Source organism: Sus scrofa, chromosome 14 (genome assembly GCF_054392235.1).
Source record: "Sus scrofa isolate SSC_HxYL_T2T_F1_AM1 chromosome 14, Sscrofa_HxYL_maternal_Yorkshire_Landrace_v2.0, whole genome shotgun sequence".
Taxonomy (NCBI): domain Eukaryota; kingdom Metazoa; phylum Chordata; class Mammalia; order Artiodactyla; family Suidae; genus Sus; species Sus scrofa.
In genome coordinates this window covers 142,411,022-142,435,593 of record NC_139396.1, presented here as the reverse complement: position 1 = coordinate 142,435,593, position 24,572 = coordinate 142,411,022, and the positions used below count along the sequence as shown (strand labels likewise).

The following is a 24,572-nucleotide window of genomic DNA, read 5'->3' as shown; positions in this document are numbered from 1 at the left end:
TCCTCTCTCACTTTTTTCATTTTTCTGTTTTACACAAATACATCTAGTCTTTGTCCCTCTTGTCTTTTACCTTTCTCAGCTCATGTTAAGCAGGGAGAAGGATTCTTAGGATAGGGCTCAAAACCTGAGAAAACCTGGTTGAGTGGGTTGTAGCATTTGTGATACTATGCTATGTGCTAATAAAATAAAATAAAAATCCAGCAAATATTGTTACTTTGAAAATAAGATGTTGAAAGAGATATTTGAAAAAAAATGAGTCTGTTAAAGATATAAGCAGCCAAATGAAATTTAGATATAACAAAAAATTAGAAACACAACATGCTCTTGGCTGGGAAACAGGCAGTATGTATTAAGGGATAGTGCCATAGTGCCATCCATCTTAGTATATTGAACAGAAGTTTACTTTTTTTTTTTTTTGTCTTTTTATTGTTGCGCCTGCAGCATATGACAGTTCCCAGGCTAGGGGTAAAATTGGAGCTGCAGTTGAAGGCCTATGCCACAGCCACAGCAACACCAGATCTGAGCTGCTTCTGCAACCTACACCACAGCTAATGACAATGCCAGATCCTTAACCCACTGAGTGAGACCAGGGATTGGATCCATATCCTCATGATTACTAGTTGGGTTTGTTGCCACTGAGCCACAAAGGGACCTCCAGAAATTCAAATACTGAAAGACTCATGAAGGAAAATGAAATGAGAAATCTAGTTACAACCTAGGGCTCTAGTTTGATGTATACTATATGGACAGGATCAAGGGAGATGAGGAAAAGGAGACCAAGGGAAAATCTCTATGTTCAGTGATTTTTCTTTCTTTTTCTGACCATATTTTTATTCTTTTGTTTATCTAATGGGAATACCAGAAAAAAATATATATATATATGTTTCCAGAAGCAAATCTTGAGTATATATTTCTAGAATTTCTTTCTTCTAGGAATATTTAGAGACAGTGTGCAAGGCAGTGTGATAAACTTGATGTAGGATGAAGCTGAGTGGTCTTCAGGCTGGTGGTTGATTTAACCCACAACTCAGCCTCACTGCCTGATGTCTCTTTGTGCTTGCAAGTAATCCTGAATCCAATTAGTATGCAATGAACTTGGACAGAATTGGCTCAATGGTAAAGAAGGGAGATAAGAAATTTCACTCTCAGAAGATAATGCAAACAATGACATTGAGGAAATGTCATTGGTAAAGATCAAGTATGAGCTGTATTGGGGATTGAGGATCTTTGTTTACCAAGATCTCAGTGACTCTTGACCTGCTGAACATTGCCTTCTGCTATGATTAAATTAAATATATTTACTTTTCTTGAGAAAAGAGAGAGTGCAAAGGTGGCAGAGAATATATATAGAATAATTAATGCAGGCAAAATCAACCAACAGTATTTTTGGATGTTTTTCTTATGAAGAATATCTGAAGAGAGTTATTACTTCCTTATGTGTTTGATTATATGTTTCCTTGAATGCTAAAAATGTTACTTGAATATTTAATAATGATATAGAAGAAATGCAAGAGCTTCTCTACAAGATGTACTTTGGTTGCATTCTAGGATTAGGACATTTCATTTACTTGCAAAAATTTTGACTCGGAAACAGATTATTCATTTCAATATTCAGCTGGGGGTCCAAGACGTCATTGATAAAATTGTGGTTAAGGTCTATATGCAGTAAGAATGCTTGGTAATTAGGTGATTGAAGGGAGAGAAGAATATTCTGCAAATTAAAGAATTATAAGTCTGTTTAGATTCTGTTGTGAAAGAAAATTCACTTTTTTATGTTTAGAGTTGAATATAGACATATAATCTAAGTGGATTCCTAATGTCAAATGGAACAAAATATATGAAATAAAAACAGAAGTTTCAAAATACACATTTTAATTTACTAATGGATATTAATAGCTTTGAATAAGACTAGCTTTTCCACTGATAATAAATCATTGACCTCAGCCGACATAATTGTGACTAATGTATTTGATTATTATTCTTTTCTTCTTCAGACATTAGGTAATCATCAGTTTCTGACTGTGACTCACATACTTTATGCATTTGTCACCTGTCTCTGGCATCTGAGGATGATGCTGTTGAGGATGGTTACCACCTACATGTGCAGTTAGAGCTACAAGTTCTGGTAGGTCTTCAGTTGTTCTTTCTATGCTATTGAGTGACTGTCTTTTTTTTTATTTTTAAGGATTTTAATTTTTTCCATTATAGTTGGTTTAGAGTGTTCTGTCAATTTCTACCATACGCAAAGTGACCTGACACACACACACACACACACACAATCTATATCTATATCTATATACTCTTTTTCTTATATTATCCTCTATCATGTTCCATCATAAGTAACTAGACATAGTTCCCAGTGCTACACAGCAGGATCTCCTTGCTAATCCATTCCAAAGGCAATAGTTTGCATCTATTAACCCCAGATTTCAAGTCCATCCCACTCCCTACCCCTCCTCCTTAGCAACCACAAAGTCCATGAGTTTCTTTTCTGTGAAAAAGTTTATTTGTGCCATATATTACATTCCAGATATGTGATATCATATGGTATTTGTCTTTCTCTTTCTGACTTACTTTACTCACTATGAGAGTTTCTAGTTCCATCCATGTTGCTGCAAAAGGCATTGTTTTGTTCTTTTTTATGACTGAGTAGAATTCCATTGTGTATATATACCACATCTTCTTAATCCATTCATCTGTTGATGGACATTTAGGTTGTTTCCATGTCTTGGCTGTTGTGAATAATGCTGTGATGAACATGCATGTATCTTTTCCAAGGAAAGTTTTGTCCAGATATATACCCAAGAGGGGGGTTTCTGGATTATATGGTAGTTCTATATTTAGTTTTCTGAGATACCGCCATACCGTTTTCAATAGTGGTTGTGCCAGTTTACATTCCCACCAACAGTGTAGGAGGACACCCCTTTCTCCATGCCCTCTCTAGCATTTGTTATTTGTGGACTTTTTAATGATGGCCATTCTGACAGGTGTGAGGTAGTACCTCATAGTAATTTTGATTTGCATTTTTCTAATAGTTAGTGATCTTGAGCAACTTTTCATGTGCCCGTTGGCCATTTGTGTATCTTCATTGGAGAAATGTCTATTCATGTCTTTTGCCCATTTTTCAATTGGGTTGTTGGTTTTTTTGCTGTTGAGTTGTATAAGTTGTTTGTGTATTTTAGAGATTAAGCCCTTGTCAATTGCATTGTTTGAAACTATTTTCTCCCATTCCATAGGTTATCTTTTTTTTATGGTTTCCTTTGCTATGCAAAAGCTTGTCAGTTTGATTAGGTCCCATTGGTTTATTTTTGTTTTTATTGCCTTTGCCTTGGGAGTTTGACCTAAGAAAACATTTGTATAGTTGATGTCAGAGAATGTTTTGTCTATGTTTTCTTCTAGGAGTTTGATGTTGTCTTCTCTTATGTTTAAGTCTTCAGGCCATTTTGAATTTATTGTTGTGTGTGGTTTGAGGGTATGTTCCTGTTTCATTGATTTACATGCAGCTCTCCAGTTTTTCCAGCACTGTTGCTGAAAAGACTTTTCTCCCATTTTATATTCTTGCCTCTTTTGTTGAAGATTAATTGCCCATATTAATCTCCAAGCAGGAGGTGTAAGAGGAAATATTATTAAAGGGATAAGCAATGGCCACAAATAATGAAAGACAAAAAGACACTACAAATCTTACTTAACTGGCTAGTTACTGCTCTACTTTATTTTAGAGAGAGCTTCAATTAAGTGCTCAACACTTGTGGTAAGCAGTTTTTGTTTCTCAGTTTCCTTCAAGTCAGTATAAAGAGGGGAACTTTTGAGTTTTATAATGTATAGTAGTATATGCACTATAATCATAATTCTTTTATTTTTAAAATTTTATGGCTGCAACCACAGCACATAGAAGTTCCAGGACCAGCTGTGGCAGTGCTGGATCCTTAACCCACTGTGCCAGGAGGGGAATTGAACCCACACCTCTGCAGCAACCTGAGCTGCCACAGTCAGATTCTTAACCCACTTTGCCACAGTGGGAATTCCTATAATTGTAATTTTTATTGCATCTAGACCAAACCACTATGATGTAGGCAGAAGACCAGAAATGAAGAACTCCTTATGTTCTGATGCCAACAAATTCGTGGACATGGAGAACAGACTTGTGGTTGCCAAGGGATAGGGGGAGAGAGTGGGATGGACTGGGCATTTGGGATGAATAAATGCAAACAACTGCATTGGAGTGGATGGGCTGTATAGGCCCTGCTGTCTAGCACAGGGAACTATATCCAATCAATTGTGATAGAACATGATGGAAGATAATATGAGAAAAAGAATGTATGTATGTGTATATACATACATATATATGTATGTAAAACTGGGTTACTTTTCTATAGAGTAGAAATTGATAGAACATTGTAAATCAGCTATAATAATTTTTAAAATATTTTCTGATACCTTATATTAGTATTGAGGCATAGCTGAAAAACAGTGTAAAGTATAGCAATAACCAAACCTCTGTAATATGAAATTAAGAGTTTTAGGATAGTTTTAGGATAGTTTGGGCCAATTGAGAAGGTAAGTATCAAAGCTGGTTATAGCAACAAACTTCAAAGAAGAAATTTTTACCCAAGATTGAAAGACAGTCTCTCAAATAAAAATCGTTAAAAAAAAGAGAAATCAGTGGCATTTCTATATACAACCAATGAAATAGTAGAAAAGGAACACAAAAATACAATACATTTTGAAATCACACCCAAAAAATTAAATACCTAGGAATAAAACTGACCAAGGAGGTGAAAGACTTATATGCTGAGAACTATAAAACATTAATCAAGGAAATTAAAGAAGATTCAAAAAAACAGAAAGATATTCCATGATCCTGGGTTAGAAGAATTAATACTGTAAAAATGGCCATACTACCCAAAGCAATCTTCAGATTCAATGCAATCTCTGTCAAATTACCCATGACATTTTTCACAGAACTAGAACCAAAAAATCCAAAAATTTATATGGAACTATAAAAGGCCTAGATTGCCAAGGCAATCCTGAGGAACAAGAACCAAGCAGGAGGCATAACCAAATGAGGCAAATATTTCCTCTTGTACTTCAGTAAACCAAATGAGGCAACCACATAGCTGCTGTGATTTGCCCAGTTTGGAAATCTTCTCTTATTTATTTTATTTATTTTTTCTTTTTAGGGCTTCACCTATGGCATATAGAAGTTCCCAGGCTAGGGGTTGAATCAGAGCTGCAGCTGCTGGCTTACACCACAGCCAGAGCAACAATGGATCTGCAACCTATACCACAGCTCACAGCAATGCTGGATCCTTAACCCACTGAGTGAGGCCAGGGATTGAACCTGTATCCTCATGGATACTAGTCAGATTTTTTACCACTGAACCACAATGGAAACTCTTAGTCTACTCTATTTTAAGTTTGTGATTTGATCATAGTCCATTTTGGTGTTTGCTTACCTACTTAGGTACTATTTACTATTTTACTCTGTTAAGTTTTGAGGAAAATCACAAGATTGCTGAAAGCACTTATTTGTAATTGAGGGTACATTGATTTATGTCTTTTCTTTCTTTCTTTTTTTTTTTTTTTGTCTTTTTTCCATTTTCTTGGGCCTCTCCCACGGCATATGGAGGTTCTCAGGCTAGGGGTCCAATTGGAGCTGTAGCCACTGGCCTACGCCAGAGCTACAGCAACGCGGGATCCGAGCCGTGTCTGTGACCTACACCTCAGCTCATGGCAGTGCTGGATCCTTAACCCACTGAGCAAGGCCAGGGATTGAACCTGCAACCTCATGGTTCCTAGTCAGATCTTCATTAACCACTGAGCCACGACGGGAACTCCAGATTTATTTCTTAATTTCTCTCCTCTCCTCCACTTTGAATCATGACAGCTTTCTTCCATCATTGTTCTTGACATTAGGAGCAGCTCATGGTTATTTTTCTGCAAACACTCTGTTCTAGAATTCCTTCTGGGTTTGTTCTCAATAACTCAGCCAGGAAAAAATTTATGGTGGCAAAAAGTCCTAAATGGTGCCAGGGGCTAAAGCAACTGAATTTTCTTATTGAGCTATAATATTAGACATATAAATGCACCAGATTTGGGAGTACATCCTATGTGCCAATTAGGGATATGATAATAAAGAAGGGGAGCAGGGTCTCTCCTCTTACAGTTTTTATCAAGTTAGGAGTGGGGTTAAGGTGGATGGTAGACAGATTATATACAGCTTGAAATAGATGAATATATTAACTTCAATGCTATGAAGTAAACAAAAAAAAGATGACATGGAAGAGTACGGTGGCAACTACTCTAGTTTGGATGGACCAAAAAGACCTCACTGAGATGCTGACAGGCCACCTGTGCTTGTCTACCAGGAGATCCTGATCTGTCCCCTTCTCTTCAAACCCTACTTCAGGGCTGAGGGTTAGCAACGGGCGGCAGGGGAAGGCCTCAAGGATGGAGTAGGATGAACTTATTCATTAACTATTAATTTAAAATGCTGAAATTCAACTGTTTGTCTTAATTATTAATAAATCCTCATTTAAAAATGGTTATATCAAAGTAACCCATTAAAGAAACCAGGCAAAGTTCGGAGTACCTGATGGGCAAATGGAGAGAACAGCCCTTGAGGAATCAATGGTGAAAGTCAGAGAATCAGGCCAAGAAAGTAAAGGGGATTAAAAAGATCATAACCACCATATAAATGTTCCCATCCTTCTGGAAATATTAGAGGTGGATTATATAGTTCATAGTGCTGTGTGGAAAGAAGACAAGCAACACTTAGTTGTGTTCTTTGACTTTCCTGAAGGCAGGAGTTAAAGATGGAAACCAGAGGAGCCTGAGAAGCAGCCAGCCTTGGAGAGGAAAGGGAGCAGATTAACCTGGATCATTTTCTGACAGGGTTTTCCTGGTAAGTTCCAAGTTTTAGTATTTCGATCGGGCCTCAAAATGATGGATGGTGCTTCACAGAATACACTGTAGCCCTAGGTCTTAGACAATAATCCAGGGTGAGAAAAAGATTGTATGTGTATATGCATGACTGAGTCACTTTGCTGTACAGCAGAAATTGGAAAAACATTGTAAATCAACTATACTTTAATTTAAAAAAAAGAAAACAATCCAGGAAAAGGAACAAAGAATAAATTGCCATAGGTTGGGTCAGTGGACCTTGTGGATTTAGAAAACTTCAAAGATTATGCGTAGCCTCTACATTTGAATCTCAACATTTGACATTCATTTTACATTGTTTTTAATAAATGTAAACATTACTATTTATTGCTTTCACATATATCTAGATACCCTGGACAGTGATAAAAAGGGAAAGATACCAGCCAGATATATCCTATATATCCCTAATTTAGTGAATTCATGATAAATTATGTGAGTGGAACAGCTGCGCTTGGCTCTATCACATGCCTGCATGTTTCTTCATGGCAGGGACTGTGTCACTTAGTTCTGTGCATAAATCAATCCCTAGCACAAGGCTCAGAGTATCTGAGGTGGTGAATGAAGAGCTATTTGGATGGGATGACTTCTAACTATAAAAATGGCAGGAGTTCCCGTTGTGGCACAGTGGTTAACGAATCTGACTAGGAACCATAAGGTTGCAGGTTCAATCCCTGGCCTTGCTCAGTGGGTTGAGGATCCGGCATTGCCTTGAGCTGTGGTGTAGGTTGCAGACGTGGCTCAGATCCTGAGTTGCTGTGGCTCTGGCGTAGGCCAGTGGCTGCAGCTCCAGTTGGACCCCTAGCCTGGGAACCTCCATATGCTGCAGGAGCGGCCGTAGAAAAGGCAAAAAGACAAAAACAAAAAAAAAAAAGGTAGATGCAAGGAGGGATGACTACTTGAAGGCAGGGGCTGTGTTAGTATTTAATTTATTGTGTCCCCACAAGGCACATAGTAGATGCTCAAAAAAATGATTTAATGGATTAGGGATTTTTAATTTACAAAGCTGTGAAAGTTGTCTTCAAATGCCTGATGGATTTGTCTCTGGGATATAAATTAGACTTGTTATATGTATTGCTAGAGGCTTAATCTAGAACAATGAGTGAAATTTATATATATGAGTGTTCAGTTAAAAATGAGATATGCTATATAATGTACTTTCTGATTTAGTTGTGTCTTCCAGTAAATCTATAGCTCCCTGTGGTAGAGATTCTTCTCCTAGCTGTGCTTCTAGTACATAGTACAATGTCAACTGGATAGTAGAAATTTAATGAATTTTTGAGTTAATGCATAAATGAATGATGATTAGAGCTTTTCACATGGAAGTAGCAAGCTACCTGTTATTAAGGATGTTGTACTATTGCCTACCTGCCTATACATCATAAGCCTTGTAGCAAAGATTGAAGAAAAAATGCTGAGCTAGGTAACACAAAATGATTATTCTAATCATGGAAACTGTGTTAGGGTTCTCTAAGAAAATAGAACCCTATTGATAATGATATATCATGATGTGATATATCATTTTGTATTATATGTATATACACTCAGTACACTCAGGATACATACACACACGTGTGTGTGTGTGTGTATATATATATCTACACACTCAATATATAATATATACTCAGGATACACATAAATAATCTCAGGATAGCTCTCTCGCTATTGCCAGGATTTCCAAAGAACATGTTTCTTTCTCAGGCCAGTGTTAGAAGCATCCCATTTACCCATATGAGGACAAGACAATAAATTTTTTTACTAAATGTTGCCTAATTATAGAGCTTCTACGGGGAATTCAAGGCAGATGATAATCCCAAGATTCAAGTTATCAAATGCACCTTAAACATCTCAAATGTATCTTAAAGGTCTCTATGAACCATCTGTTGCTTTGATGTGTGTGTGTGTATGTGTGTGTGTGTGAACATATGATGTTTCTCATGAACAAAGCAGGAGAACCATGAGAGAAATCATGACAGTGTCATTGCTGGAGTCTTCTTTGGGGACAAAAATCACATTAACTGTAGTTTCTTTCTCTCTGGAAATGTTCTGATTTTGGAGTACAGAATTGGAGCAACTATACAGTGTTGCTTGTTTCCTTAGAAAAGCTGCTTTACTCTTAAAATGGCCCTTACTGAGGTTTTTAAATCAGCCTGGAATGATGATGTTTCATTTTGATGTTTACTTGTTCATTTCATCTTCTATTTCTAGAGTTGATGGGCAGAAATGCATATTTACTGTTTTCATTTATCCTTAATTTAACATTTTTCTTGGCTATTGGGACAAATTGGAATAACCATTTTCAGTTGACAATGAGCACAGAATACTAATATATCTTCAAAAATAAAAATACGGAAATCATTGCGCAGGTGAAATTTTGTAACTTGCCCAAAAGAACCTTCGTTACAAAATTTTACAAGATCTCTCAGAGTGAAAAGAGAAAGGGTAAAGAAATAATAACAAATAATGTATATGTAGCCTTTTATATCATCTAATCTTCCCACTTTGCAGATTTGTTAGAGTAGAATTAAATTATGATTTGTCAGGAGGGAAAATTGATGTCCAGTGTGGCCAAGTGACTTTCGTAAGGTCACATGGTAAATTAGCCCTCAGGCCTAGAACTGTAATGCTCTTTTGACTTATGGATATTTTCAAGATCCCTGTGAAATATGGAAAGATCTATCAAACTTTTTTTCCAGAGCATGTGTGTGTGAGTGTCAGTGTGTGTGAAAGGTTACCTGAATTCAAAAAAAAAATTTTTTTCAATTGACTTCAGGTCATTCCTAGGCCCCTCAAATTATCTGTGGACTTTGTGATAAGGACCCTTCATCACCTGAGGGTCTCCTGCTGATTTAGGTTAATAACACATTATTAAAAGGGCTAGTCAGGGAGAGTGTTAGAAATCAGGTCATGTTTCTGAAAGTCATTGGCAAAATGTATTGTAAACACCATCCTGTGAACACAGTTAAGCTCTTGTCCTACCACATCTGTAACATAAATCTTGGATGAGAGTTAAAAACTTCATAAGGCTGATATCTTCAGGCTGGGATTCCTGGATATAGGTTAGTGGGTCAGAGCAGGGCTTTGACAAAGTTTTCACCAGCCTACAGGGAAACTAAAAAAATAAAATGGACAAGTGAATTTTTCACCTAAGGTAATATTTGCACCCACCTTACCTGTGGAGGTCAGGAGAATAAGCTTTGTGGGCAGACTCCTTGGGTCTACAGCCTGGCTCTGCCATGGGGTTAGATCAGGCAATACATCTAATCTTTTTACATTCCAGTTTCCATATCTATAAAGTGGGAATAATAATAGTATCTACTTCGTAAGGTGTTGTTTTGATGCAATGGGTTAGTAGACAAAAAACACTTAAAAGAAGAAGTTCTCAGTCAATTTTAGCTAATATTAAGAGTGGATGGCCATGAAAATGTATATATCCTAACATGGCAAAATATTTTGCAATCTTGTGTCAATTTCCACATTATTATTATATTTAGGTTATACCAGTGATGAAAGCCCATATGTGTAGAATGTGAAAGGGAGAAAAAGAGGGAGAGGAACAGGGAGAGAAAAAGAGTAAGCAGAAGTGAGGAGAAAAACAGCTCTTTAGTTCTTTTCTGAGAAATAATTCCTTTGTCTAGAAGTGTGTAGGAGGACGAGGATTAGGTAAACTGGATTCCATTAGAAACCCCTTTTATTTCAGGCCCTCGTATTGAATTTACTCCCTGTGTCTGTTTCCCCTTACAGTTTCGGCTTTGAAGTCATCACTCTTGTCTGTTTTGCTTGCTGCTGTTTCCCCAACATGCAGAAAAGTCATGGAGCTCAATAATTATATATTGAATGAAAGAGGGACAATTGATGAAACCATTAATGCCAAAGTCTTTGATATTAAATTGTTTTGGTATTGCAAGTGTTCTGTCCTTCCTTGGCCCATGAATCCCTCTAGCTAAGGGCAAAGCCTCTACCCAACTCAGTTCAGGAGCCATCACTGGGGAGCATGGCTTGAGTCTTCCCTTGGTCTGTAAATTCTGTATTATATATATAAACTACCTTTTTATATCTATATCTATAGCAACATCCATTTATCCTCTCTCTGTCTTTCTTACTCTTGTTCTGTCTCACCAGTAAATTAACTGCCTGCAATTCGTTAATTTACTTTTAATGTCAGGATGCTTCCATCCATAAGATTAAAAGGTATTTGTCTTAAGGCAAAAAAGGGATGAACATAATTTGGCGGTGTGAGAGTCAGTGTTTTTAAAACTCTTCACTTATGTGCAAGAGTAATTAATGTTTTTCTCTCTTCAAAGAACAAACTTCTCATTTCTTTTATCAGATATAATATGGAATAAATAAATGTCTTACATTCATTAATGTCAAGAGGAAACCATTTAAAGGCAGCAGTACAGGCAACCTGACAAGTACTTGGGTGTGGTTGGGAAACTTTCACAGTGTGGAGATCCCATCCATGGTGCTCTTCAAAATTACAGGATTTGTGTCAATTATATCTCACCTGGTGCAAGCTTATATTTGATAGATGGTAGCAATATGAACTCAGATAAACTTTAGCTTTAAAAAAGAAGGAAAGGGAGTTCACGTTGTGGCTCAGTGGTAACGAACCGAACTAGTATCCATGAGGACACGAGTTCGATCCTTGGGCTTGCTCAGTGGGTTGAGGATCTGGCGTTGCCCTGAGTTGTGGTGTAGGTCACAGATGCAGCTCAGATCCTGTGTTGCTGTGGCTATGCCATGGTGCAGCCCCAAAAAGAAAAAGAAAAAAGAAGGAAGGGAGGATGGAAGGAAGGAATAAACTATCTGGACCTTAGTCCCAAAAAACTACATCCTGAGCTTCTTAATACTGTATAGTTATTAACCTCAGTGCACAGTAAATTAACCAATATCCTTACTATTTATATTTTATTTAAGGAACAATCAGATTTCCAATTCATCTATTTAATGAGGTCTGTGGGAAGAGATGGAGTTTAGAAAGTCAATCTTCCTTTGGTCCATACACTCTTCTGTTATTCTACACAATGACAGTAACTTGAAATTATCATTGTTGCAAATGCTCTGAGATGAGGGTCAATTTGTCAATTTAAAGAGAGTATCTTTAAATAAACAGAAACTAGAGAGGGAGGCTTTGCGAATAAAAATTCGCTCTTTACTGCAGCAAAAAGGCATAAGTACACAAGTTTAGGGAGAGGTGCTGATTCTTCTGTGGGCATCCATTTAATAGATGACATCTCCATGTATTCATTGAACAAGGCATGAAGAAGGCAGTTAAAGCAAGGAAGTGGGTTAAGTGAGCAAGACAAATTCATCTTTTATTTAGAGTATGATTTCTTCAGTATAAAACCCTTAAGTTAAATCATTTATTATAACAAGCAAGGTGTGTTCTGTTTTATTTGAAACTTTTAATATATTTAGTACATATATTACTTAATATCTAGTTATCTGTATATCTATACAGATAGGAATTCTTAAGCAGTTTTTGGCTTATGTTAATTTGTTACAATATTAAGAGATATTAATTGACAGGGAAAAAAGCTATGCAACATTAAATCATTTTTATCCAGATTCTCCCAACGTCAAATAAATAATAGGCCATCTTTGTATTGTGAATCCTCAAGAAGGCTCGTTCATGCAAGACTTCCAATATTATTTGAACATAAGACCCACTCGCTCTTTATTCTCTGTAGAGTGTTTCATGGCAGGGGGTGAATAGTTCACAGAAAATGTTTTGGGAAATGCTGTATAGATTTTGGCTCTTTTCGTTGGAAGGTTAAAGCTTTGCTGGTTGGGAATCACTAGCCAATGATGCCTAAGTTCGGAATATCCTTTTAAAAAAGCCACTCTGCCCCTGCACAGGAGGGTGTGTATTTTTTATTGTCATGGTGATAGGGGACAGACTGACTTCTCAGCTCCCTCCCTCTGGGTTTAACAGGCTGTTACAAATCAAACATTACAGTAATAGGACTGCTTTCTTTAATCATCCCAACTAATTACAGGGAAGAGTGAATCAATCGTTAAACATCACTAGCTCTGCTAATAAATCATAAAATCATTTGAACAGAGTTTTAAATCCTAGAGAAAAAAAAAAGAGAGATGAACGTTTTAATGAGTGTTCCTGTTGCCAAAGGCTTATCAGGTCGTGACTTAGGAGGCTCTGCTCCCATGCTCTGACTCAAGGTAGCATTTCCTGAGCATTTATCACATGGTGGACCATGTGCATAGGTATCTTTGGGGTATCACATTAGTTCTTCTGATAGCCCTCCAAGGCAGTTCCTGGTATTCTCTTTTTACAAGGCTTGTGGAGCTCAGAGAAGTTGTTTGCTTAAGTCCTAGAGTTAATCAATGGAGGAACTGGGATGAGGAAGAAAGTTCTGGTTCTGTATCACCCTCTTTCAGCCTTCCCAATAACACCCTGACCAAACCTGCATGGACTTCTTAGTGTCTGAGAGAGAACATGAGAGTGATGCACAGGATATTTGCTTTTTTTTTTTTTTTTTTTTAAAGAAAAATGAACTGCTCTAGGTGCTATGAAACAATGTGGAGGAGAAAAGCATAAGACTAAATAACTAAAAGTAGTAAATACAATAACCATTAATATGTGTTTTATTAGGAAACAGATTTTTAGGAATGTGCTTTTATAACTCTTTTCAATTAATTTTTATGATGACTTTGTGAAGATTTATTTTTTATCATCGCACTTTACACATGTGTACTTACAAGTACTCAGCAGGTAATGATTATTTATATAATATGTCTAAGATCACCAGATTTAGGATTTGAACCCGAGCAACCTGATTCCAAGGTCATATAGGAAGCCTTCTTTTATTTCACCCTTAGTAGGAATAAGGAGGTCTGACTTCTTGTGCTAGAGCTGCCAAGGATTCAGGCTTGGGAACTCAATCTAAACCAAAATTTACTTATTTTTTTTTTGTTTGTGAATTCAAAGAGCTTGACTAAAATCGATGATGTCTAGACAGACTCTGCTCTTGCAAATGCATATTTATCTTCTGAGCTTTCATTAAAAATATCACTTAGGGCCTTGAATAGTGTCTAGATGACATAATCACAGGCACAGTTTGTTACTGTATGAATATGTAGCCACTCTTCCCCAGGTCTCATCTCACCCAAGTCAAAGATTAAAAAAAAAAGATGTATTTATTCAAGGAAAGATATGATTAAATACAAGGAGAAAAGAAGAAACTAAACAAAATTTATCTAAGGGTATTGAGACAATTTTATATTCTTTGTTTTACTTTATCTTGTAGTCAAATTTTTGGTGATAGACGAATTACTTTTATTATTGTAAAATAAATATAAAAGAGAAAAATTCAAAGATTAATCTGTTATTTTACTTTGCCTCTCTGCAGCATCCAAGTTTGGCTTTTTATATTATTCTCATTTCTATTGAAATACAGTACATTGTCCTCAAGATTTTTCCAATATGTGCTTTGTCCCCTATAATTATATTGTGACTCCTGGAAACTGGGGCCACAGGAAAATTCTTGGCATGACACTTCATATCTTACCCTTGTGTTTAGTTAATGTTTTCATATTGCAAAATACTGTGTGTCAATTTTTAAAATGAAAATACCTCCTTAATTATTTTGACTGAAAAGAACATATTTGCCAATTTGTACATAAAGCTTTTTCTGTGTTTTGCACTATTTTCACAGGGTAGACTTTCATAATTAATATTATGAACTTTGTCTTTTGACACTTTTAAAGCATGGATTACATTTTCTAACAGCTTTCCTATAGCATTGTGTACTCTTAACACAGATACATGAATGCCAGCTGAATTTTTCTAATCATTGGTTATTTCCACTTAGAAAATATATAGCCAGTGTGATAAGCAAAAATAGTATATCATGTTTGTTTTAATTAACATTTTTGAAGGTTGGGCACTTTTCTATATACTTAATTTCCTAGTACATTTCCTCTTGCAATTGTGTTTTTATGTTTGATGTCTATTTAGCTTGGCCTTGGGTTTTTGTTTATTTGCTTCTGTTAGTTCTTATAGAAAAGCATTTTGGACCTTTGATGTACTTCCTAGAGATAACTTGTTTCAGTCTGTGTTCAATTAGTTAAAATGGTATTTTAAATTTTGCTTAGCAAAATATTTTCAGTTTTCTCTCTTGCTTTCATAGTTATTTCATGTTTTTATAATTCTTATACTTTTCAAGGATAACCCAGTGTCTACTCTAGAATACTAAAGTGTAAAGCACAATTTATAGTCAAGAAATAAAATAAAACTTTAATTGCCTGGAATAAATAGTGAGTGCTTAGGTTATGGAAGTGATTCACCTTCTCCAGTTAATAAGGTATTCTTTTAAATTTTTTTTTCTCACTCCAGTTAGTTGAAGTGAAACCAGTCAATATTTTACTGAAAATATAATATCCCTGTACTTTTTTTAAAAATTATTATTTCCCAATATAATTTTTGTTTCTACTGTACAGCATGGTGACCTGATTACACACACATGTATACATTTGAAAAATTAGTTGATTACTGACTCTTTTCAGGCATGGTGCTAAAAACTTGTATGGAAAAATATTTAATTTTTGCAGCAACCCTCCCGGGTCAGTCTTATTTCAGTTTTATAGATGAGGAAACCTAGGCGTAAATGCTTAGATCATATTTCCAAACACATATACAATTAGTAAGAAGAGCCAGAATTGAATCTCAGACACTCCCAAATTCTAGCAGTATCAGCCGCTTTGCAAAACTGCCTTCTAGTACTTTGATAATTTGGGGGATGCTGAATAGTGTTCTGAATCATCACTTTTTTAAATTTGATGCAGTAAAGATAATACTATCTACCACAAAAATGATGCACACTACCATTTGATTGAGAATGATAAAAACATAAGAACACTAGCCTATGACTGCTTTTTTAAAAAAAAATTATTGAAGTATAGTTGATTTACAATGTTGTGTTAGTTTCAGGTATAGAGCAAAGAGATTCACTTTTACATACGTATCTATTTTTTAGGTTATTTTCCCTTAGAGGTTATTTCAAAATATTGATTATAACTCCCTATATAGTAGGTCCTTATAATTATCTGTTTTATATATAGTAGTGTGTTTATGTTAATCCCACACTCCTAATTTAGCCCACTCTCACCTTTCCCCTTTGGTAACCACAAGTTTGTTTTTTATGTGCGACTGTTTTTTTTTTAAATTTCTTTTTTAAAAAAATTTTAATTGGAATATAGTTGACTTATAATGTTGTATTAGTTTCAGCTGTACAGCAAAGTGAATATAATACATATAAATATATCCATTCTTTTTTCCTGTAATATATAGTAGGTTCTTGTTAATCATTTATTTTAATCAGTAATGTGTTTATGTTATTACTACCTTCCAATTCCTTCCTTACCCTAATGGTTTCATCTATGGTAACCAATTCTTACCTATGGTAAGAATGGTTTTGAAATCTGTGAGTTTGTTTCTGTTTTATAAATAAGTTATTTTTAAATCATTTCAATTATATTCTACATTTAAATTATGTCATGAATTTATCATTCTCTGATTTCATTCAGTATGACAATCTCTAAGTTCATTCTTATTGCTGCAAATGGCATTATTTCATTCTTTTTATACCTGAGTAATAATCTATTATATATATTATATACCACATTTTCTTTATCCATTCTCCTGTCAATGGACATTTAGGTTGCTTCCATGTCTTGGCTGTCATAAATAGTGCTACAGTGAATACTGGGATGCATGCATCTTTACAAATTATGGTTTTCTCTAGATATATGCCCAGGAGTGGGATTGCTGGATCATATGGTAGTTCATATTTTTTTAAAGGAATGTCCTTACTGTTCTCCATAGTGGTTGCATCAATTTAAATTCCCACCACAGTATAGGAGGGTTCCCTTTTCTACACATTTCTCCAGCATTTATTCTTTGCAGACTTTTTTTTTTTTTTTTGTCTTTTTAGGGCTGTACACCCAGCATGTGGAGGTTCCCAGGCTAGGGGTCAAATCTGAGCTATAGTCACTGGCCTAAGCTGTAACCACAGCAAAATGGGATCTGAACCGTGTCTGCAATGTACACCACAGCTTATGGCAATTCCAGATCCTTAACCCACTTAGCAAGGCCAGGGATCGAACCTGCGTCCTCAAAGAAACTAGTCAGATTCATTTACACTGCACCACAATGGGAAATCCTATTTGCAGACTTTTTTGATAAAGGCCATTCTGACTAATATGAGGTAATACCTCATTGTAGTTTTGACTTGCATTTCTGTAAAAATTAGCAATATAGATTATCTTTTTTAAAATTTTATTTTATATAATGATATTTATTTTTTTCCATTATAGCTGGTTTACAGTATTCTGTCAGTTTTCTACTATAGCGCATGGTGACCCAGTTACACGTACAAGTACACATTCTTTTTTTTCACATTATCATACTCCATCATAAGTGACTTAGACATAGTTCCCAGTGCTACATAGCAGGATCTCATTGCTAATCCATTCCAAAGGCAATAGTCTGTATTTGTTAATCCCAAGCTCCCAATCCCACTCCCTCCCCCTCCCCCTTGGCACATGCACCCACATATTCATTGCAGCACTATTCACAATAGTCAAGACATGGAGACAACCGAAATGTCCATCAACAGATGATTGGATTAGGGAGATGGTGTATATATACACAATGGAATACTACTTAGCTGTAAAAAAGAATGAAATAATGCCATTTGCAGCAACATGGGTGGAAATAGAGACTCTCATATTGAGTAAAGTAAGTCAGAAAGAGAAAGAGAAATACCATATGATATCACTTATATCTGGAATCTAATATATGGCACAAATGAACCTTTTCACAGAAAAGAAAATCATAGACTTGGAGAATTTTATAATTTTCATTACTCTAAGAGGTGGATCAAACAAGATATTGCTGTGATTTATGTCAAAGATGGTTCCGGCTATGTTTTCCTCAGTAGTTTTATAGTATCTGGACTTATGTTTATGTCAGTAATCTACTTTGAGTTTATTTTCTCTAATTTCATTCTTTTACATACAGCTGTCCAATTTTCCCAGCACCACCTACTGAGGAGACTGTCTTTCCAGCACTGTACATTCTTTCCTACTTGATCATAGATTGGTTGACCATAGGTACATGGGTTTATTTCTGGGTTTCTCTCTTGTTCCATTGAGCTATATTTCCATTTGTGTGCCAGAACCATATGGTTTTGATGACTATAACTTTGTAGTAGAGTCAAAGTCAGGGAGCCTAATTCCTCCAGCTCCATTTTTCTTTCTCGGGATAGGTTTTGCTATTCAGGGTCTTTTGTGTTTCCAAACAAATTTTAAGGTTTTAGTTCTAGTTCTATGAAAAATGCCATTGGTAATTTGATAGGGATTGCATTGAGTCTGTAGATTGCCTTGGGTAGTATCACCATTTTGCCAATATTGACTCTTCCAATCCATGGCATGGTTTATCTTTCCATCTGTGTTGTCTTTGATTTCTTTTATTAGTGTCTTATTATTTTAAGAGTACAGGTCTTTTCCTCTCTAGGTAGGTTTGTTCCTAGGTATTTTATTCTTTTTGAAGTGGTGGTAATGGGATTATCTTCCTAATTTCTCTTTCTGATCTTTCTTTGTTAGTATATAGTAATGTCATCAATTTCTATGTATTAATTTTGTATCCTGCAACTTTACCAAATCCATTGCTGAATTGTAACAGTTTTTTGGTAGCATCTTTAGGATTTTCAATGTATAGTATCATGTCATCTGAAAAAGTGACAGTTTTACTTCTTCTTTTCCTATTTGGATGCCTTTTATTTCTTTTTCTTTTTCGATTGCTGTGACTAGGACTTCCAAAACTATGCTGAATAAAAGTGGTGCGAGTGCACATCCTTATCTTAATAGAAATGTTTTCAGCTTTTTACCAATGAGAATGATGGTAGCTGTGGGTTTTTCATATATGGTTTTTATTATGTCAAGGTAGGTTCCCTCTATGGCCACTCTCTGGAGTGTTTTTATCAGAAAAGGGTATTGAATTTTGTCAAAAGCCTTTTCTGCATCTATTGAGATAATCATTTGGCTTTTATTTTTCAGTTTGTTGATGTGGTGTATCACATTGATTGATTTGGAGATATCGAAGAATCCTTGCATCCCTGGGTTAATCCCACTTGATCATGGTGTATGATAATTTTAGTATACATTTGGATTTGGTTTGCTAGTATTTTGTTGAGTATTTTTGCATCTCTGTTCATCAATGATATTGGTATGCAATTTTCTTTTTTTATGATATCCTTGTCTGGTTTTGGTATCAGAGTGATGATGGCCTCATAGAATGTGTTCAGGTGTGTTCCTTTCTCTGCTATTTTTTGAAAGAGTTTCAGAAGAATAGGTTTAACTCTTCTCTGAATGTATGATCTAATTCACCTGCGAAGCCATCTGGTCCTCGACTTGTGTTTTTTGGAAGTTTTTAAATCACTTTCAGTTTCAGTGCTTGTGATGGTATATTCACATTTTCTTTTTCTTCCTGGATCAAATCAATGAAATTAGAAATGAAAAAGGAGAAGTTCCAGCTGACACCACAGAAATACAAAGGATCATAAAAGACTACTATAGGCAACTATATGCCAACAAAATGGACATAGAAGAAAGTGAATGCTTTTTCACAGATGCTAGATTATTTTCTTCATTGAAGCAGCAGTTCCTGAATTTCCAGTGCACAGTTGCCATAGGAAAATTCAATGATTAGTTTTGGTGGTTTGAACATTTTATTGCCAAGTTCTTTATTGTAACCCCAGCTCCAGTGTCTTAGCTATGGTTCAGATTTGAACTTTAGGTGAGAATTGGGATCTACTGAGAGGTTCAGTCCAGAGTAGTCATGTTCTCATACTGACTTAATCTATTTCTCAGAGTAGCCCACTTTTCTGGACCCTATCCTTATCATACATTTTGTATTCTTATGATCAATAAGAATAACATATTTCAGTGTAATCATTTGTTTATTAATTATAAATTTAGAGAAAAAAATGCTGATCTCTTTGCCACAATTACCTGTGTTCCCAAGATGCTGACTTGGCTGAACATTTATCTAGCCACCTTAGACTCTGAAGAGAATTTTGTCTTGATTGCCATACCAGTGAAAGCAAGTAGGCAAGCTCCCTATTGACCCTATCAATAAGGTCTTAATAACCAGTCGAAGTTACAGGAAAACTATAAACTCATAGATTGTCACTAAGGTAAGGGCTGGGTGTGGAGCTTGGAGTTAGGCAGATTATTTGACTTATGACACTGTGGAAATTAGAACAATTTAATTAATATGTATGAGCCTCAGTTTCATCATCTGTATACAGGGAAAGAGTACATAACTCACAGGATTTTTATGAAGGTGTAAGGGAATTATACATCCAGCACTCTTGGAACAGTTCCTGGACTGTAGGAAGCCCTCAATAATGGTAGATATTACTTCATCATCATCATCAATTTCAAATATTTGCACCAACCTTCAGTTGCTGTTCTGACACAATAGAAGTAGACTGGGCAGGAGATTTTGCATCAATGAAGTCTTCTGTGCCACTTAACCCATGTGTTAGTTAGAGAAGGCAACTCAGTGAGGGGGAAGTGGGTAAAATAAATCTGAGAGTCGTATTAAAAACTTTAATTGCCTTGGTTTCACTTTCTGTTCTCTTTGAGATTCAGTTCATTGACATGTACAGGGTAAAGTAGGACACTGAAGGTAAATGTCAATTCCTAAAAGTATAAGATGTTGATAGTTATTGATAATAATGATACAGGAGAAATGTGTCTATTCCCAGAGAGTTATTGCTTCCCCTACACGTGATTATCCAGATCCATATATTTATTTACTTGATCAGTTTAGAGCTTTTATTTTAGAAGCAACAGAAAACTTGACAAAAATCATCAGAAAATAATTTATTTGGTCTAAGTAACTAGAAGGTTCAAAACTGGCTAGCTCCATGTAGGCTTAATATTCAGGCTCAAATGATGTCATCTAGACTCTGTCTTCTTCATCTCCTGGGTCTTACCTCTATGTTGGCTTTAGTCCCAGGGTCTATATGGAGGAAAGATAGCAAACAGCAGCCTCACATTTATGTGTTCCCATGTTCAAAGTTATTGCCAAAGCAAACATCTCCTTTTTAGTCACTAACCCGAAAGGCCGAGATGAATTCTGAATACTTAATTCAATCACTGTGGATAGTAAAATCAGATGATAGGCCTAGGTCACCACCAGTAACACCAAATACATTCAAAGAACGTGAACTGGAGTGGTACTTCTTGAAAGGAAAGTCAGTACTATTTTGACAGGTAGAAAGTGACTCTATACCAGCCATCAAAAATAAAATCAAACATGTTCTTTACTTTATGCAGAGAACTTTTCTGTACTACCTCCAACTGGTGAGTCTAATCCTTCCTTCCAGTCTCATCTAAAGTGCCACTTCTTCCATAATGTAAACATATCTTGACTCATGTCCCATTATCCTGGTACATTTGTTCCTTTCCTCAATTTAATCCAAATGGCACTTGTGTTTCTCATGTGGACTTTATTATAATGTTGTTTTTCTTACTTATATGGGTTTGAACATTTGTCTTTAACTAACTGAAAACTTATAAAGGTCAAAGACTCTATCTCATCATCATAGAATCCTTTAAAACAACCAATACAGCAGCTTACACTCAGGAGATAGAGTGTAGGAAATACTTTCTGAATTAGATTCCAATAACAGTTCTCTGTTTCTAAAATGCAATTATATTTCCACTGGAACAGTAAATAAAACAAAACAAAAGCTGAACTCCAACTCTATTCCTTTGGTGAAAATTGTCCTAGATCTTTGATTTGAAATATTGTGAAGCCTGATCTCAGACTTGGTATTTATTTGAATACAGAGATTTGAGCTCATGTGATAAATAAATGAAGAACATCTCTTCAATTATAAAGCAGAAGCTATTGCATGTAACTGCCTTCCAAGTCACCATCTTAGCATGGTGATTTTTTAAAAATGTGAACTGAACAGATTCTTAAATCAAGGAGATAAGAGGCTGGAGAGAAATGTATGTTTGAAAAAAATAATGTTTCTTTGAGAAGGTTTGGGCTACTTAGAGTTTTTATGTGATTCATAGTCATTGGAAATACTATTCCTTCCTAGAAGTTTGTGTACCACAGACAATAGCATCAAAGAAATAGGTCCAAAATCTTCATTTGAAGTTTTATTTTTCTTGTGACATATGTCAATCCACAGTGGAATCAATCCTCATATGTAATAGAGATGAACAAAGGAGGTTGAACTGTTATTTAATTTCCGTACTTTTAACTTGTGATTTGTCTCCTGGGGGGTAAAATGTAGCTCTGAATTGGAAATTTTTTATTGCTTTTGTGAGTTGACTTTGATTAAGATATTATAAATTGACATGTATTATATGTGCTATGTATTTTTATTTTGTGGTGAAAATTAAGGCATTCCTGAAATATTTATTGAGTATGTACTATGTGCTGAGCACTAAATTGGAGACAAAGAAAGGGAATTATATATTTTTTCTTTTAGAATGCACAGTTTTATTAGGGAAATTATATGTGCATATTACCCCTAGCCTGGGAACTGCTATATGTTGCAGGTGTGGCCCTAAAGAATAGCAAAAAAAGTGCATATCATACATGATAGAAAATCAATGCAAAGAGAAAATATAGGTAAAGAGAGACTTTAAGGGATGCAATGCTTATATATGGCTATGGGTTAATAAAAAGGTATCCTTTAGAAGGCTGAGCTGCTTTGAAGCTAAGTTTTGAAGATGGGATAATAAAAGCTGACATTTATTCAGTAAATACTGAATAAATAAAAGGCATGTGGTGTCTTTCTAAGTACTAATAAATAAAAGGCATGTGGTACTTTTCTACATACTAATTTTTGTAAAATTGTCATATTCACCTCATGAGTTAGGTGCTACTATTATACCTGTAAAATAGATGAGCAAATGAAGGTACAGAAAGACTAAGTAACTTGATGAAGAACACAGAGATAGTGAGTGTAAAAACTAGGATATAAATTCAAGCAGCCTGACCTCAGAGCCTGTTTTTAATGACTCTACTATGGGAAAATCCAAGTATGAGTAATAATATAAGTATGATAGCAAGGACAGAATATGAAGCAGGTGGGGGTAAGAAGACGGGGCCGAATCTTACTGTAACAAAGTTTCCCTGCAGAATGTGTTGAGAAAGAGCATTAGAAATGACAATTAGCATGAACTACCAAAGGCTGTATAAACTAAGACGTTTGGGTCTTACTTAAAGTAATTTAAAAATATCGGCAGGGTTTGAGCAGGTTAGTCCATGATTGAACTACCAGAACTAAACCCTAAGACAAGCATGTGAACCCAGTAGTTAATTTGATACATGATCCCAGGAAGGACTCACATGTTTGGCAAACTTAGAAAGCTAAGAAAAGGGTGCATATGGTATATACTAGAATGTTGTGAATTCCACTTTGGACCAGACACCAACATATCCCCAGATGGAAGTATAGGGCAAAGAGCAAGTACACTTATACTTCAGTTTATTGCACTTCATAGATATTGCATTTTTTTCACCAACTGAAGGTTTTTGACAACCATGCATCAAATAAGTCTATCAGAACCATTTTCCCAATAGTATTATATCATTTCATGTCACATTTTTGTAGTTCTTGCTGGTACTTCAAACCCTCCACCAGCAAAAAGATTATGACTTATTGAAAGCTCAAATGTTAGCTAACTCAAAGTTTAGTGATTTTTAGCAATCAAGTATTTTTCAACTAAGGTATATACTTTGTTTTTTAAGACATGATCCTATTGCATATCAGAGATTACATTACACTGTAACCATAACTTGTATATTCTCAGAGAGATCACACAATTCATGTGACTTGCTTTATTGTGGTATTCACTTTATTGGCTATATTGCAATGGTTCGGAACTGCACCTGCTGTATCTCTGGAGTATGCCTATAGTAAGCACACATCAGGGAATGCTCAGGACTGAAAAAATAGCTTTAGACACAATCTATTTCAGAGGTGACATCTACTCCTACATTCTTAGGAACTCATCTGAGATATTTTTCTCTCAGAAAATGTAGAAATGGTCTAACTTACAAATCTTGACCTTTGTTCCTGATAATAAGCTTTATATACCATGACAAACTGGGTTTAACACCAAACTGCAAAGTTGGTTTAATATTACAAAGTTGTTAATATAACACAGTTTTGATAGAATAAAAATGAAACCAAATTATCATTTCAATAAATGGATAAATAACATTTGACAAAATCCAACAACCTTTCATAATGAAAATAGTCCACAGGCCATCCAGCTTCCACTGACATGTAAATAGATAGTAAGTTGTCACTCCTACCCACACTGCAAGAAAAAAGCCAAACAAATTAAAAAAAAAAAACAAATCAAAACAAAAATTGTCAGAGTTTCTTGGTGGCTCAGTGGGTTAATAATCCAGCATTGTCACTGCTGTGGTGTGGGATTGATCCTTGGCTCTGGAACTTCCACATGCCAACGAATGTGGCCAAAAAAAGAACAATGGATCTTTGTAGATTCTTCAGATAGCTGATGTCACAGGACAAACTTTCACCCCAAAAAATGTATAGACAGGT

General features: G+C 35.5%; 1 protein-coding gene across 1 annotated transcript in view; it reads left to right on the top strand.

Annotated features, from left to right (window-relative positions):
* LOC146397047 (uncharacterized) overlaps positions 1–24,572 on the top strand; it is a 453,627-nt gene that overhangs the window by 312,365 nt on the left and 116,690 nt on the right. The window contains exons 3-4 of the mRNA XM_084997501.1: positions 1,995–2,125; positions 6,803–6,904. Of these exons, the coding sequence (XP_084853627.1) occupies positions 1,995–2,111 (117 nt within the window). The 3' untranslated portion in view covers positions 2,112–2,125; positions 6,803–6,904. The remainder of the gene's footprint in view (positions 1–1,994; positions 2,126–6,802; positions 6,905–24,572) is intronic.